The sequence below is a fragment of the Amyelois transitella genome, chromosome W, assembly GCF_032362555.1.
Source record: "Amyelois transitella isolate CPQ chromosome W, ilAmyTran1.1, whole genome shotgun sequence".
In the NCBI taxonomy this organism is placed as follows: Eukaryota; Metazoa; Arthropoda; class Insecta; order Lepidoptera; family Pyralidae; genus Amyelois; species Amyelois transitella.
In genome coordinates, this window is record NC_083536.1 from 12,154,528 (window position 1) to 12,168,430 (window position 13,903).

Here is a 13,903-nt window from a genome sequence, read left to right on the forward strand (position 1 = left end):
CCACCAGGTTTTTGAGAGCCGGCGGCAGCGGATCGGGTTTCGCGCCGGCTGCGAGTTCTCTGGTGTTGGAGGTAAGGGCTTCCTGGATGCGGCTGGTCATGTCGGAGGCTGCCTCCTCTACGTCTGCGGCTGTTGCAATCGGCCTGGTGGGAAAATCTTCTTGGAGGGCGTCCTGGAATGCCTCCCAATTTGTTTTGCGGCGGCATGTGGTCAGCGAGACCCTGACCGGGGCACTGTCGACTAGGACGAGGACGGGCCGGTGGTCTGATGGCAGATCGGGGAGCACCGTCTGTTGTGGCGGTGCTGGGAGTCCTTTGTAGACCAACACATCAAGGACATCGCAGCCGCCCTGTGTGTCATAGTGAGTGGGGTCTTCTGGGCCTGCGATGTCGTAATGGTGGTCTATGGCGTCCTGCAGGAGACGTCGTCCTTCTGCGGTGTCCCTGGAGGAGTTCCAGTAGGTGTGCTTGGTGTTTAGGTCACCGGCCACGATGGTTGGAGACTCCGACCTCAGCAGCTTCCTAAGCTCCGCAGGGTTGACCTTCGAGTTGGGCGGGGCGTAGGTGGCAAATAGTCGGAGCTCTAGGCCGGCGACGCAGACCAGCACTCCAAGGGCGTAGAGGGACTGAAACTCCTCGACGGGGATGAGCTGGTGGACGACGCTCCTTTTCACCAGCACCGCGAGTCCCCGATAAGCGGCTCCAGTGGTGGGTGTCGTCTCGTCCTTTCTGTACGTGAAGTACCCCGGTACATTGAAGGGGTCGGTCCTGTTTAGATGGGTTTCGCTGACCAGCATGACGTCGACTTTTTGCTCGCGAAGGAAGTGGGCTACCAGTCTTTTCTTCCTCGCGAGCGTTGAGGCATTCCAGTGAACGATCCTCAGGGGAGCACTAAATTTGACGCCGTGCTTGTATCCCTCTGAGGATCTCCGCCATCTGCTGCATTTGTTGGCCCAGGAGGAGCAGAATGGTGGTGGTGTCTGTATTGTTGGGGCCGGGCAGTGGTGCAGGTGTGGGCTGCACCCGTTCTGGGCCGTCGGTTGGTGGAGGTCGTGGGGGGGCTTCGGGCTTTCCCGCTGGTTGGGAGCCCGCGGCGCCTGGCTTCTTCTTCGCGCCTCTCCTTATCTTCTTCTTCCCGCCGGGGAGGGTGGCTCCTCTTTCTGCTGGCGGGTTGGCGGGAGCCATTAAGGTGGCGGGCGCCGTCTCCTCTACCATCGGCGCTGGCTCCACCGCTGGCGTCGTACGGGCGACCGTTCCGGCACGCTTGTTCCGCGCCTCCCGCTTGAACACCGGGCACGCCGCGTTGTTTGCGGGGTGCGGGCCTCCGCAATTGGCGCATGTGGCCGGTACCTCAAGGGGGCGCGGGCAGTCGCTGGCGGCGTGCGGCTCCCCACAGCGCACGCACGCCTGTGGGCGGTGGCAGTTATGACTGCTGTGCCGGAACAGCTGGCAGCGGTGACATTGTGCGGGGCCCTTCTTCCCCCTCCAAGCCTCAATGTGCGGGGCCCTTCTTCCCCCTCCAAGCCTCAATCTTGATGCCCGGCATCAGGAGGAGCTCATCCACTTGGTATACCTCCTGGAAACCCGAGGTCTTTTTGAGGAGGCCGTAGAATATGCACCCGGGGCGCCCTCCCCGGGCACGGATGTTCTTAATGAATTCCACCTCGAAGCCCTTTTCGGTGAGGGCTTCCTTTACGGCGTCCTCGGGGGTTTCCAGGGGGAGGCCTCTTATCGCCACCTTGAGATTCCTCTCCGCCGGCAAGGAGTAGGAGAACCAGGATATACGCTGGTCTCGTTGCGCCATGTCGTCGAGGTACCTCTGGATGGTGCGGTACTCTGTGTCGTCCCTCGGTGAAAATCTAACTCCTGCGCCGAAGGGGCGGGCTGACGGCGGGTGTCCCAGCTTAGTGGTGAGCTCCCTAAAGTGCACCATCCAATCAGGGAGCCTCTCCACTATGATGGGTGGATATTTCGTCCGGGAGGCCTGGGAGGGGGGCGCTTTTTGTTAGCGCCATTGTTCCTCGAAGAGGCGGCAGCGGGCGCTGGAGCGGTGGTGCTGGGTGCTGTGGTGGTGGTGGCGGTGCTGGGCGCGCTTGTACTGGCAGCCGCGTAGGAGCGGCCCCAGACAGAGGGTGCAGTTGTCAGACCCCGCGCGGGGGGAGCCGTAGGCGACGCGGTTGCCGGTAAGGAGGCGACCAGCCGCGGCTGTCCCCACGCGGAGGGAGCCGCAGGCGGCGCGGCGCGCAGGGCGGCCGGCGGCGCGGTGAGCGGCGCGGTCGGCGGCGCGGCGCGCGCGGCGGACGGCGGTGCAGCGCGAGTGGCGGCCGGCGGCGCGGTGAGCGGCGCGACGAGCGGCGCGTTGAGCGGCGCGGCGAGCGGCGCGGTGAGCGGCGCAGTCGGCGGCGCGGTGCGCGGGCCGGCCGGCGGGGCGGTGAGCGGCGCGGCGAGCGGCGCGGTGAGCGGCGCAGTCGGCGGCGCGTTGAGCGGCGCGGCGAGCGGCGCGGTGAGCGGCGCAGTCGGCGGCGCGGTGCGCGGGCCGGCCGGCGGGGCGGTGAGCGGCGCGGCGAGCGGCGCGGTGAGCGGCGCGTTGAGCGGCGCGGTCGGCAGCGCGGCGGGCGACGCGGAGGCGGCCAGTCGCGGCGGAGCCCACGCGGAAGCTGCCAGCGACGGCGCGGGGGCGGGGGAGCGGTTCGCCCTCAGACGCGGGTCACGGCTCCGCTGGGGTAACGGGATACCCGAGCGGGGGGGTATACGGGATGTATTAGGAGGAGAATTAATACAAAGAAAGCTGAATAAAGACTGATCATTTATTGATGATTATTAAGATTAAATAGAGTTAAAATGAGGTTACACGTGTGGTACAATATAATGAGTATAGAAGTATAGAATACATTTAATTGCTACGCTACATCTCCCAACCGACAGAAAAAAAAAAAGAAAATACATTTTTTTTTTTTTTTACATAATATTCTTAAGACTTATACACGTCAATATATGGACGTTAATTAATACACTTTTTATTACGAATAATACAATTTCGTCCTATTCATGTGGATTACATCTGGTTTTCCATTTTTTTATACATACACATACATACATAAAATCACGCCTCTTTCCCGGAGGGGTAGGCAGAGACTACCTCTTTCCACTTGCCACGATCTCTGCATACTTCTTTCGCTTCGTCCACATTCATAACTCTCTTCATACAAGCTCGGCGGTTTCGGGTACTTTTGACCTGACCCTTTACCAGGACGTCCTTAATTTGATCAAGATACGTTCGTCTAGGTCTTCCCACTCCGACCTTTCCCTCCACACTCTCCTTGTATATCTGCTTAGTCAACCTGCTTTCATTCATCCTCTCCACATGACCGAACCATCTTAACATACCCTTTTCTATTCCTGTAACTACATCTTCTTTCACATCACAACATTCCCTTATCACGCTGTTCCTTATCCTGTCACTCAATTTCACACCCATCATACTCCTTAACGCTCTCATTTCCACTGCATTTATTCTGCTTTCATGCTTCTTTTGCCATACCCAACTTTCACTCCCATACATTAATGTCGGGACCAACACGCCCCTGTGCACAGCCAGTCGAGCCTTTTTGGATAGTTTCTGACTGCTCATAAAGGCATGCAAAGCTCCATTCACCATGTTCCCCGCGTTCACTCTCCTTTCAATATCACTATCATACTTGCCATCTGATGTAAACTTTGGTCCTAGATATACAAACTCTTTCACTTGCTCCACTTTTTCTCCTCCAATCAAAATATTACATGCTGTCATTTCTTTCTCCATTTCAAAAACCAGTGTTTTAGTTTTACTTACGTTCACTTTCATTCCTTTCTCTTTTAAAGCTTCATGCATACAGTTTACCATCTCCTGTAACTCCTCCGCTGATGACGCCAGTATAACCTGATCGTCGGCATAGAGCAGACATTTGACGAGTAACTCATTCATCCTTAATCCACTTTTAGACTCTTTCAAATCTGTCAAACAGCTATCCATAAATAGGTTGAACAGCCACGGTGACGCAACACATCCTTGCCTAACGCCTTTCTCAATCTTAAACCACTCAGTGTGCGCTCCGTTTATCCTGACACAAGCACTCGAATCCTCATATAAGGATTTCAGTGCTCGTATTAAGAGACTGCTCACCCCATGCATAGAAAGTGCTGACCACAATTCATTCCTCTCAACTCTGTCATAGGCCTTTTCCAGATCTACGAATGTGCAATAGACTTTTTGACTCTTGGCCAAAAACTTTTCGGCTATGCACCGCAAGGAAAAGACCTGATCAGTACATCCCATTCCCTTTCGAAATCCCGCTTGAGCATCCCATATTTTGTCATCAGTTTCATTCCTGACTCTATTAATCAATACCTTAGCATACAATTTGCCGACGACGCTAAGCAGGCTTATACCACGATAATTTTTGCAGTCCAGCTGTGACCCTTTTCCTTTGTAAAGTGGCACGATAACAGCCTTACACCAATCTTTTGGTACTCGGCCGCTTCTCCAACACAAATTGAAAAGGCAGTACAACTGACTAGCTACTACGCCTTTTCCTGCTTTAAGCATCTCGACCGACACTCTATCACACCCAGCAGCCTTTCCCGCTTTCATACTCTTAAGTGCTTCCACAATTTCGAACATTTCAATTTCGCCTTCCATCTCATTCTCTTTTTCTTCGCTATAGCAGAAATCTTTCTTATTTCCTTCCTTTTTTTCAAATAAACTTTCAAAATAGTCCTTCCATATCTTTAGTACACATTCTTCTCCTTTCACAACGCTACCATCCTGGCATCTGATCCTAGTCAGCTCTCTGGTTATAGTATTTCCTCGGGCTGACCTTACGGATTTCCAGAATACTTTCAGATTTGACTGAAAGTCTTCTGATAGCCTTTTATCAAAATCCTCTTTATACTCTTCTTTCTTTCTAATCACAGCTTTCTTAACCAAATCTTTCATTTTCTTATATTCCTTACGTGCTTCATTCACATCTTCATCTATAACCTCTTGCATTCTTAAGTTAGCTTTTGCTGCTAACAAATCCAGCCATGCTTTCTTCTTTAATCGCACAAGTTCTTGCACATCTTTACTCATCCACGCATTTTTGTGATTTTTTCCTTTCCTTCTTCTACTTACACCACACACTTCAACAGCTACTTTCACAATTCTTTCTTTAAATTCCTTCCATCCATCTTCAATATCGCTCATTTCATCTAAATCTTCAAATTCATCCTTCAGTCTATTAATATACTTCTTACCTACATCCATATCTTGCAAATTTTCCACTTTTACTCTTTCCAAAGCGCTGGTTTGCTCCCTTACCCTGTGCCGCCAGCGATTGAAGATACCCCTTATCCGGGATATCACCAGTAAATGGTCCGAGTCAATGCCAGCACCGCGATATGCACGGGTATCCAGCACTTTGTTCTTCAATCTTTCATCTACAATCACAAAGTCTATCATACTTTTTAAAATACCTTCCACTCTTGTGTAGGTGTGGATCTCTTTATGTTGAAACATTGAGTTCGACACAAAAAGATCCCACTCTAGACAAATTTCTAATACACTTCTTACATTATCATTCACCTTTTCGTCACCAAACGCACCAAGCACCTTTTCATATCCATCACGCTTTACACCCACCCATCCATTAAAATCACCTAACATAATAATCTTCTCATTCTCATTTCTTTCACACATTTCTCACTTCCATTTTTTTATAATTTCTACATTTGGCGGTTGAACATTTACTACTCTATAAGGACCTGAATATAGTGGATCTTTTTTTTTACCAGTTTCATTTTTTACTAAAACTAAATCATTTATATTATATTTTACAGGGTTTACATATTTATCGTATTTATGTTTTCTTATTATTTTACTAGTTAGTAAATTGTCTCTTGCTTCTTTCTGAGATAATTGCAAACGATATCTTAATTCACAAGGATAGCTTTCGTAATTGTAAATTGGTTCTATTATTTTATTCAAGTTACTTGGAAGAATACAGTTCTTTCCAAATACCAACTCATAAGGAGTAAACTTTGTTTCAGTATGCACTGAAGTGTTATAGCCAAAACACCAAAATGGTAGCCATCGACTCCAAGCATCTGGATGGTTGTCTGTTTGTATTCTAAGAAAGAATTTAAATTTTTATGAGAAACTTCTAGGGCACCGATGCTTTGATGGTGATATGCAGTTGAGTTTAATTGTCTAATTTTTAGTAACTTACACACCTCCTGAAATGTAGATGATAAAAACTCCTAACCTCGATCTGTTGCTATCTCCTTTGGAATTCCATATCTAAGAATAAAATTATTGACAAAAGTTTTTGCTACTTCTAAAGATGTTTTTGAAACCAAAGGGTAAGCCTCAACATATTTACTTAATTCACATTGCAAAGTAAGTATGTATGAATAATTATCATTATCAGTTTCTAATGGTCCTACAATATCTAAAAATATTTTTTCAAATGCTGAATTAGCCGTCGTCGTTATACTCATTGGTTCTTTTGTAGGTGTTGAATGTTTCTGTCGCTGACATTTATCGCAACGTTTCACAAATTCTTTTACATCACTATCTAAGCCAGGCCAATAGTAATACTTTTTAATGTTATTTGACATCCTCCTCATACCAGCATGGCCACTACTAGGTAGGAGATGGAAGTCGTTTAAAATTACTCTTTTATCATCTTTGTCATCAATTCTTACTACATCTTTTAATATACAAATTCGTGGTCCGGACCTATATTTTATTTTATTTACTTGTTCTACTAATTTTTTAATAAAATCATCATTTTCTTTATCTTTTATTATGCATATTTCATTTACGTTTATATTATTACAAAGTTCATCTAATTCTCTCACGAATTCAGCTCGTGAAATTCGCGATTGAGAATTTAAATATTTAATATAAATTGTCTTTTTACTTTCTACATAAAACAATGTTTCACTTTCTTGAGTTATAGATTTTGCTTCTTTAAATTTTTTGTAGTTTTTTATATCAATAAATGTTAATAACACCGAGTCCTTCGGTTTGATATTGGTCCCTATGATTCTTGGTTGATCAGGCCAATTATCTGAGGGTACCGTATCCACCGATACATTAGACTCAACGTCATTTAGTTTTCTAGCCTGTGCACGAGTCATAACATTGACTACACTTTGGTGCATTTCTTTTAGTTCCTTTATTGATATTCGAGATAAAGCATCAGCTGCTGCATTGTTTGAACCTTTTATATACTCTATATCAAAACTGTATTCCTCTAATGCTGACCTAAATTTCATTAGTCTGCTAGAAGGATCTCTCATATTAAAAAGATAAATTAAAGGCTTATGGTCCGTTTGGATTTTAAAATATTTTCCATATAGGTAAGGTCTAAAATATTTGACAGCCCAAACTATCGCTAAAAGTTCTTTTTCTATAACTGGGTAATTTTTCTCAGCTTTATTTAGACTTCTACTAGCATATGCTATTGGACGTCCATCTTTGTTTGATAAAACTGATCCTATAGCGTAATTAGATGCGTCAGTTTGTAAAATAAATTCATTTTGTTCCGTAAAATCTGGGTAATTGAGTACGGGAGGTGATATAATTTTTTCTTTAAGTTCTTCAAAGGATTTTTGACATTTTTCGTCCCAAACAAAAGGAACATTTTTCTTAGAAAGTGCGTTAAGCGGATAGGCAATCTTAGCAAAATTTTTAATAAATTTTCTGTAATAGTTTACGAATGCTACAAACCTTTTTAATTCATCACTATTGTTTGGTTTAGGATAATTTTTAACAATATTAATTTTTGTAGGATCAGGCAAGATTCCTTCGCTTGATATAACGTGTCCCAAAAATAATATATCTTTTTTTTTTTAATTCGCACTTTGCAGGATTGAGTTTTAAGTTAACTGTTCTTAATCTTTCAAAAACATCTTGTAGATTTTTATTATGAGAACTCAAATTTCTGCCAAAAATTATCAAATCGTCTAAATATATTAAGCACTTTTCATGAGTTAAACCTGATAACGCTATATTCATCATGCGAGAGAATGAACTAGGACTTGTTTTCAATCCCATGGGCATCCTTGTCATTTGGTATTGCCCAGAGCAAAATGCTGTTACTTTTCGGCTATTTTCATCTAATTTAACATTATAATACCCTTGATGTAAATCTAAATGACTGAAGTAAATACTCCCTGATAATGATTCTAAAATCTCAGTTATATCCGGTAAAGGAAATTTATCATTTTCTATACAATTATTTAATTTTCTGTAATCAATGACTAATCGCCATTTATTTTTACCTGTCGAATCTACCTTTTTTGGTACTAACAACAAGGGGCTAGACCAGTCACTTTTGCATGTAGTGGAGTGCCTTAAGCATCTAGAATTGAAAAAGCTCGGAATCCAATTACTGTCAACGAATTATTATGAAACCTGTTGGATTGTATTGTTGATAAGGTATATTAAAATGTTTACCAATTAAAAATCGTTGCTTTTTATTTAATAATAAAATAAATAAATTAAGGCATATAATATAATACATTACGAGCTCAACTAAGTAATGTAGTGTAAAAATCGTGTTATAAATACATTTCTATTATATAATATTAAAGAGTAATAGTATGAAACAATAATTGTAAAAAAAAAAAGTTTATAAAAAATATTTATTTAGTTCGCCTCTCATACATGCTTAAAAATGAATTAACTTCAATTATTCCGTTTTCGCCACTTTCTTCTACTTCACTTATTTTTAAGACAGGAGATGCATTAAAACAACTATCAACATTGCACTGTGAACACGCTGAAGTGCAGTATAAACCACTTTTTCGACATCCGCAAGCATTACCACATCCTTTTTTACAATTACAAAATAACATTTTAAGTAAATTATCTGGAGCTGGCGATTGTTTCATCAGTAGGTATTGGTTCAAGTTTATCAGAAACGTACCTCCAACCCCAATTTTCAACAGAAATATTATTACCTAACCATATCTGCACTTGTAAATATACTCTTTTCAAATGTTCAAACGCTGCATCAGACGTAGGTGGAAGAGATGCCAATTGAACACTGGTTTTTTTGGCTGTACCCTTTAGAAAAGAATTAAACCTCAATATATTCAAATCTTGGACTTTTTTGGGAGCACTGTATAATTCCAAAATACATGCAACGCCAGCTAAAATCAAAAATTCTGTCAGGATCTGCATCAACATTTTTAAATACTTCAGCAGCCCCATGTAAACTCTTGCATTTTTCGAAATTTTTAGCGAACTTGTTTTTGCCTCTATTGAAAAAAGCAGACGTTGTATCGCAACCAGTGAAAGCGTGTACGAAAAGAATATGCTCTTTACATTTCGGTAATGTATTTACTAAGCTTTTTGATGAAAAAAAATTCTGTACAACATTTCCTCGAGGTGGCTTTTGAAAATAAATTTCACGGTCGTTTGGAGTTAGTGCAGTTAATAGAACTAGTACATCAATATCTTCAGAAACTACTGTAACATTTGTTGACTGTAAATTAAATTAAACAATTTTTTTCCCAGTCGAAATTTATGGAGATAATACTTCGCAGTTTCTTTTTAGGTGGAGACTGTGCAGAATCTTCTTTTGCCTAGTTTTTTTGAATCTCAATATATTTTTTATTAATATATTTCTGTCTGCATATTGCATGAGCATATACAAACTGAGATTCTAAAAATCTAATTAATCCATCTTGTCGCTCATTTGAAGCAGCTCTCAAAGTTGCGACTCCTCTGGTAATTTTTATTAGATCTCCTAAATCTGTGCTACAACCTGAACCAGAACCCAATTTATCACAAATAATACAAACGATTGTATCATCATTTTCATTGTGAGTTGAATCTTCCATGGTTAATTAGAATTCTGCAATACAGAAAAATGTATGTTTCAACAAAAAGTTCCTAAAAATACTCTTAATAATTGAAAGATAAAACATAATTTCACATAGTTAGTAATTTCCTTTCTTAAATCATTAATAAAATTAAAAAATATTATACAAAGAAATGTATGGTGATGAATTACCTACTGAAACGCACAGATCTTTCGTTTTTAAACAAATACTTTGCAAAGAAATAATATTTTTTATATTGTAATGTTTTTAAAATGTATTTTACTTAAATTATGAATATTTTATAAAAATATTTTGATTTAAAATGGAAAAAATTGACAATTTCTTGAAATTAGTGTTAAATTAAGAAAAACAAAAAAGCAACGAAAAAAAATTGGTAAACTTTTTAGTAATTTATGTATAAAACATAATGCAGAAGGTCTCACATTAATACATGGACAGTAATTGGAGTCCGAGGTCAAACTCCCCAAGCACTCCACTAATGGTTCAATTATGCCTTCTTGTAACATTTTTTCTATTTGATTTTGAATTTCAGATTTTTGCGAATAAGGTTATCTATAAGGTTTTGAAAAAATTGGGGATGTGCCTGGTTTAACAGAAATAGAATGAGTATAAATATCAGTTGTAGTTAATTTATCTCCTGTAAGATAAAAAATATCTGAATACTTCGCACAAAGACTTTCAATAGATTTTTGTTCTTCTTCATTTAAATGTGAAAAATTCATAAAAGAAAATATTTTTTTTACCCTCTCGGCATTATTTTCACTTTTATCAAAACTACAAATGTTGTAATCGTTGAGTTTTTGAATTTCTATATTAATTTCTGGTAACTCGAAGTCATTTTCCGTTGTATTCATAAATTTAATTGGTATAAGCCCTTTATTTGGAGTTGCGATTGAATTAGCTAAAAATATTCCATCTTCAATTTGTTGTGAACATATTAAACAATCTTCCTTTAAATTTGTCTGAATAAAATGAATAGATTCACTCCTTGCCGGAATTGTTAATAAATTGTTTATTGAAAAGTCTTTATTTGTTAGTGTCAAAGTAAGTCAAAGTATTATTATCAAAATTTAAAATAGAGTTAAACCTTTGTAAAAAATCTCGACCAATTATACCATTCGATTTTACAGGTAAAGAATTGAAAACATAAAATTTGTGATTAATTTTAAAATTATTATTAACATTTAATTGTAAATATACGTACCCCATGGCTTGGACTTTGCCTCCGAGCCCGTTTATCACTATGTTTTCATTTTGTACCGGAATATTCTGTTCTTTTACATAACTATATTTAATAGCACATGAAGAGGCCCCTGAATCAACTAAAAATAACATTTTTTGTTTATTAACTGAAAAGGAAGTGAAACAATCACTATCACCTGACATTAACATAGGTTCCACTTTATTAGTCACGAAAAAATGTTTTATTCATATTTAATGATGAATTTTGTTCTAAATTTTGGTTTTGTTCTTGTGATACACCCATTACGTTTATATTTGGTTGATAACGAACCCCTCGATTTCCTCTAAAACATCTATAATTACTATTACCACGGAAAGATCGGGAATTACCTTTAAAATTATGGCCTCGCATCGAAGAGCCTGTTGTATTCACCTGATGGTTCCACCCACGCTGTTGGTTTGTTTGATACGTATTTCCTTGTGTCCTGGGTGTAAAATGTCTAGTATTATACTGACCTCGAGCGCCTCTGAAATTGTTACGGCGCCCCCTAAAAGAGTTAGAATATGTATATTTTGACATACCCATTATTTCACCTGAGCCAGATGAGGATGAAACTTCTTCGTCTTGTGCTGCTTGGATTGCGTCTTTCAGCGAGTTGAAGTTCCTGGCTGCGATTATTGTGCTCAACCTACGATTTCGCAAGCCGTCGGCAAATCTTTTTATCGCAATTTTTTCATTTAATGGCTTTAAAATTTCATATTTATTCGAATTTCCTTCGGCTTGGGATATCGTTAGGTCAACAAAAAGATTAGACAACTGCATACCAAAATCAGATATCGATAAATTATTTTGTTTTATTTGTTCCATTTTAGTTGAAATAGCAGTTGAAGCCTTTCGCGGTAAGAGCTCATTTTTCATGTCTTTAATCAAGTCATTTACGCTTAAATAACTAGAATTTAATCTTAATTTCGCAGCTTGAGACAATCTACTTTTTATTACAAAATTAATTAAATTTGTCTTACATTGTTCAGTGTCTAAAAGGGAATCGTAATACTCTATGTTATCAATTAATTGTTTCGTATTAGCCTCTGTATCATTCATACAGGGCATTAAATGAAAAGCCGTTTTCAAATCAAAAGTCGGCATGTTTACCTCTGATGCCTTATCACTTTGACACAATTCTACAATTGACTGATACAAAAGTTCAAATTGATTACAATATTCTAAAATCTCTGACTCATCACCTTTATATTCTTCAACCCAATTATTATATTGCTCATATAGACTATTGGCAGCCTCTAATTTGTTTACTAAAATATTACCTTTCCTTCTTGTAGGGCCTATCTTTATTAAATAAGTCCTTATCTGCTTTAATTCGGAAAACAAAGCTTGTAATAAAGTTGGCATAACTTACCAAGATAGAATAGTCCACATCTTCATTAATTTAAATCTAATATCTAATTATTTATTTTAAATATCTATATATTATTTATATAAAATAGATTTTATTTATATTATTATTCATATTTTATAATATGCAAATTATTAATAATTATCGTAATTTAACACAAAGAGTTCATGTCCATTATCTTGCATTTACTTGTCGAATTTATATACCGCCGCAAACGATAGAGAAACCAAAGGTTACCGCGCACTAAGAGCACATAACTTTTTACACAACACCACGGGAATGTTTATTTACGCCACAAGTCACACTGTCGGGGTTACTGCATCTGCTATCAGGAACACTGCGTCTGAATATCGAACTTCTCAATGCTGCTCTGTTAATTTGCTGATTTATCCATTGCACATGGCATTTTTTATACATTTTATAGGTAATGTACTACTAGTATACCCAAAGATAAAGCCAGTAGAATGCACGCCAATAGAATATTTGTTCTGGACATATGGTAGTTTAAATTCGTTGCCTCATTGGATCCTCCTGCAGCGTTCTGTGCAATAATTACTTCCTCTTTTGTCTGTCCGCTACCCATCTTGATTGAACTCGTTCGTAAAAACTTTCACTTAATTGAAATAGCGAATACTCGAATAAGTCGTCCGGCTCGTCACGTAAATTATCTTTTTTTATTAAGTTAGCCATAGTGTACTTGCAATAGACCACACACTTAGTTCATCTTAAAATTTCCACTCCCGATTCTATAGAAAGCGTTTCAAATATCCGAGCGCACGAAACGCGAGGCGCCTAGGCAGGGTCGCCATATACGGGATGTATTAGGAGGAGAATTAATACAAAGAAAGCTGAATAAAGACTGATCATTTATTGATGATTATTAAGATTAAATAGAGTTAAAGTGAGGTTACACGTGTGGTACAATATAATGAGTATAGAAGTATAGAATACATTTAATTGCTACACTACAGGGGGGCGACAGGCGGAGTGGTGTCGCCCGCAGACGAACGCGGGGGCGCTTCGCGGGGGCGCTTCGCGGGGGCGCGGTGGGGGCTCGACGGCACGAGTGCCGGAGCCCGCCGCTCTTCGGTTATCTTGTCCGAGGGGTGCGGGGGGTGCGAGGGGTGCGGGGGGCTTGGGGTCCACGAGTGCGACCTCTTCCTAGGACGCTTCGCTGTAGGCGTCTCACATTCCGGCCCTTCCTCGCGCTGTCGCTGACGCGGTGCTCGAAGAGAGGGGAGGGGGGCGGGTGTGGGGGGCATGGCTAGTCCCATCGACACCCGTCCCGCGCAGGCTTGCTTCAGTATCCCGACGTCCTCGACGTCGGGGTGGCTTCCCGATTGGTCGGCGTCTCGCAGTCGGAAATACAGCGCCATCCAACTCTGAGCCGCCGCGCTAAGGAGGCCGCATTGTATTATGCTGTGGAGCGTGATA

General features: G+C 41.0%; 1 protein-coding gene across 1 annotated transcript; it reads right to left on the minus strand.

Annotated features, from left to right (window-relative positions):
- Positions 1-1,952: 1,952 nt before the first annotated feature.
- On the minus strand, positions 1,953-12,465 carry LOC132904219 (resuscitation-promoting factor RpfA-like). The gene is made up of 4 exons (XM_060954136.1): positions 12,081-12,465; positions 11,448-11,888; positions 11,080-11,197; positions 1,953-2,787 (listed from the first exon to the last, which is right to left on the minus strand). Exons 1-4 carry the CDS (start codon positions 12,463-12,465, stop codon positions 1,953-1,955), a joined length of 1,779 nt encoding a protein of 592 aa, XP_060810119.1.
- Between the last annotated feature and the right edge of the window lie 1,438 nt (positions 12,466-13,903).

Coding starts and splice junctions, on each gene's coding strand:
- LOC132904219 (XM_060954136.1), bottom strand. CDS start 12,465: ATGCCAACTTTATTACAAGCTTTGTTTTCCGAATTAAAGCAGATAAGG. Junction 11,889..12,080: donor CCTTTTAGACACTGAACAAT/GTAAGACAAATT, acceptor TATCGATATCTG/ATTTTGGTATGCAGTTGTCT. Junction 11,198..11,447: donor GCGAGGCCATAATTTTAAAG/GTAATTCCCGAT, acceptor TGTTATTTTTAG/TTGATTCAGGGGCCTCTTCA.